This window comes from Mandrillus leucophaeus, unplaced genomic scaffold (genome assembly GCF_000951045.1).
Source record: "Mandrillus leucophaeus isolate KB7577 unplaced genomic scaffold, Mleu.le_1.0 Scaffold49, whole genome shotgun sequence".
In the NCBI taxonomy this organism is placed as follows: domain Eukaryota; kingdom Metazoa; phylum Chordata; class Mammalia; order Primates; family Cercopithecidae; genus Mandrillus; species Mandrillus leucophaeus.
In genome coordinates this window covers 4945126-4948939 of record NW_012105253.1, presented here as the reverse complement: position 1 = coordinate 4948939, position 3814 = coordinate 4945126, and the positions used below count along the sequence as shown (strand labels likewise).

Sequence of the window (3814 nt, the reverse complement as noted above, 5' to 3'; positions counted from 1 at the left end):
AGATATATTTTAGACAACAGGAAAAAACTTTAAGGGACTATTAACATGACTGAGACAGTGGCATTTGGGGTTTTTTTTAGTGCTATCTTTTACAGAAGCATAATGAAGTGTTCACAGACTAAGTGGTATGCTGTATAAGATTTGTTTTAAAATACTCTAGTTAAAGAAAAAGGAGGGGGCTTCCACTTCCAGGAAGATGGGGTACACGGGGTGAGGCCAGAAGGAAATGGATGATGTGGCTCTTGACAAGGGACCACCAGGGATTCTTGTGGGGACAGAATGTTCTGTATCTTGACTGAATCAAGGTCAATATCCTGGTTGTGATTTTGTACTATAATCCTGCAAGATGTTACCATGAAGGGAAATTTTGGAAGGGTGCAAGTGATTCCTCTGTATTGCTTCTCACAGCTCCATGTGAATCCCAAAAGCAAAAGGTAATTGATAAAATGAAAACATGACGTGGCAGGAGACAAATGAAAAAGAATGGCAGAAAAGTTTATGGCTAGAGGATTCATTATAATCTTTTTCTTTCTTCATTTGCTTGAAAATTTCCATTAAAAAAGGGTTTCTTAAGGTTTAGAAAAGTAAACTTTGCAATTTCCCTACAAACTGGTATTATCTCCTGATTTTCCTAACTGGTGTGTCCGCAGACTTCCAAATTCCCACACCACTAGGCTATTCTACACACTCTTGCTACTTGTTTCTTTCTAAAATACTATATATATATTATATATAAAATATACACTATATATAGTGTGTGTATATATATAAAACTTACTCTATCACTCCTCGCTTAAAAGGAACTCTGCTACTTCAGCATAAAGTTCACGGTTATTAAAAATAAAAAAAAAAAAACCCTCCACAGTCAGGCCTGAGCAATTGTGTGTTCATCTCCCACACACCCTCTGCATAAACCCTGTACTTTGGTCAAACTAGACTCACAGTTCCACAGATATAATTTTGGACACAGTACTTGTGCCTGTGTGCCATTCTCCTGCCTGCTACTCACTCTCTACTCCACAGACCTAAATCTCACCCATTTTTACAAAGCAGAACAAAACCTATCTTCTTCATGAAGTTTCCCCTTCAAAACAAGATTCTCAAGAGTAAGGATCATGTATTTTATCGCAATGCCTACTAAACTAGCCTTCCTGATACAATCGAGGTTTTCAATGGAAGGATGTGGATTTCACTGAATGAATGTTTAATGTAAAGACTTGGAGAGATTACCAAATTTTAGAAAAAAATTTAAAAGAAGAAATGTTAAAGAGATTTAAAAATAAAAACTGGAATTTAGTACACTTGAATTTCAAATAGCAATACTATATTTAATTTCTTTTATCACCTTGGGCAACTCATTTAACATATCTTGGCATTTGGTTCTAAAATATAAAATGAAGCACTAGGCTCCTCATTTTTTAATATGTAGATACTATACTTGCCTCTGGAAATAAATATCCCAAGGGCTTCCATAGACTATAATTTTATTCCTAAACATTACTCATCAACAGAGTCTAAACTTTATATAAAATACACAAAGCAAAACAGTATCCCAGATCCACCAGTTTTTAAATAAACCTGAGTCAACAAGAATGAATTACGTGATGAGTCTGGAGACCACAGGAAGTAGGGCTACCATGTCATTTAAAGGTATTGCATTTGATAAGACTTCCTAAAGTACCTGCACCCTAAGGGAGGTACAGTCTTTCTTCCCATAGCATTAAAAATCTGCCATCCCATAACTTGAAGCTAACTGTCAAGGATGTATAGCACAAAGGCAGAAACATTTTATTTCAAAGATTATGATCTTGTCAAGAAACCACTAAGTTGTCCCTGAATACTGAGGTGGAGACTCACAAGGACAGGAAGTGCACTGGGGAGAACACAGAATGAGATTAGATATTAAGAGAATAAATTCTACTTTGCCTTAAGAAAAAAAAATGTCGTGCTCTAAGCAGGCCTGTGTATTCAGGAAGGTCATGACTCATGGTCTGCCTTCCAGGTTGGAAGTGGCAGGAATATTAACCAAACCATGAAGCCTGCACAGTCTGCCCTCATATTGACCCTCTGGGGATGCCCAGGCTGGAAGAGAACAGAGTTGTATAAGCATCAGCTGTACCCACCACTAGTACTCAGTGAAACTTGGAAGAGCACCTATCAAAGAGAACATCATTAGCACATGAATGAGGAGGCAACATTTCTGCTCTAGAACTTTGAATTCATTAGGATGCGGAGGTTGATTCCATGAGAGAGCCCAACACGGGGAAAGAGATGGGCCAATGGGATGAACTGTGGAAGCTAAGCACAGGGCCTTAGGGATAGTGAACAAAGGTCATAGGAACCCAAAGACTAGTCTGGGGAGAAAAGCACAAAGCAGCAGTTCATTTTTCTCTGCACTGGCCCAGCAGCACCAGAGTCCTGGCAGTTACCTGAGGTTTCTTCACCTTAATGATCCAAGTGGGTGGGACAATAACAGCAGCATGAGCCCCCAGGGAGCAGGGTTCTTCAATGTGATGCAGCATGAAGCAGGTCACCTTATTGTGAAACTAAAGAGAAAAATAGGCCAGTAAACAATTCTGGTCAAAGAGTAATGCTGCGGCAAGAAGGGATAAATATGTACACGCACACACACACACACTCATTACATGCACAAAAATACATATGCATGCACACATGCACACACAGACACACACTGAGGACATGCTTTCCTCATCACAACCCAGCCAGCCCCAGGAGCTTAGAAACCAGATTTCAAATTTATTCCGGTTTACAAACTTATAACATTGATAACAAGAAATCAGTCTAGCCGGATGAAGCCTGCTAAAACTTTCTAATTGTTGCATGGAATATTTACTAAAGTTTTAGAGTCTTGGAGGGTTCTACTAATCCTGATTTTGCGCAAAATTTTCACACACACTTCCCTTGACCTGCACTGGCCATGGACTTGGTTGATTTAAGATAACGTTGAGAAGGAAATGAACAGACAGAAAGGCAATGCCTACCACCTGCCTTTCCTTTCCCTATCATAGATATAAACCCTCCCAGGTTGTCTTTCCAGTTTAGAGAGGGCAGGAAAGAAGCATGATGTCTGTTCTACAGAGTTGAAAATCCCAGAAGTAACAAAGTACAAAGAGATCGTTTCTATTGGGTTTGTCTGGGACTGCTAAAAAATATACAATGACCCTATTACTCTTAGCAAGTCTAAAGTGATTTTTGCTTTCGAAAGGAAGTAAATGTAGGCTAATGATCGAAGCAATGCCACAGTATAAGGGTCTTAATTCTATACCCCAACAGTGACACTCAGACTGGTGACCTCAGCCCAGTCAAGTTTTCAACCATCTTTTGTGTGACTATAATGTGATAGTGGTGTGTAGTAACATTTATTTTTCTGAAAAAGAAAACTAAAATCAACATTATGCAATAATTGTAGGCCTTAAATTTTAATCATAGTGATTTTAAAAATTTAACCTCAGTTTCTTCTTAGATTAGACTTCACCTAACTACATAATTTAGCATTTTAACTGCAACAATGTTAAAAGTAAAAAGTATCACTGATAATAATTATGCTGAAAACACAAACACAAATTAGGACCGTCTCCAAAAAAATCTGGCAAATATGGTCACTCTAATTACATTACATAACATTAGAGAGGTTTTTGTTTTCATGTCTTCATGTCTTCAAGATCTGCTATGATCCTGTGGCTAATTACTAATCAAGCAGTTGTGTATAAAATACTGATAAAATAATTAATAATTCTGTCTGCCACCAGTTATTTATGATCTGCAAACAAATATACCAGAGAAATATTATTAA

General features: G+C 37.8%; 1 protein-coding gene across 1 annotated transcript in view; it reads right to left on the bottom strand.

The window, feature by feature from the left end:
* Positions 1 to 3814, bottom strand: part of DGKI (diacylglycerol kinase, iota) — a 481484-nt gene that overhangs the window by 242470 nt on the left and 235200 nt on the right. The window contains exon 8 of the mRNA XM_011995483.1: positions 2430 to 2546. Coding sequence (XP_011850873.1) covers positions 2430 to 2522 — 93 coding nt within the window. The 5' untranslated portion in view covers positions 2523 to 2546. The remainder of the gene's footprint in view (positions 1 to 2429; positions 2547 to 3814) is intronic.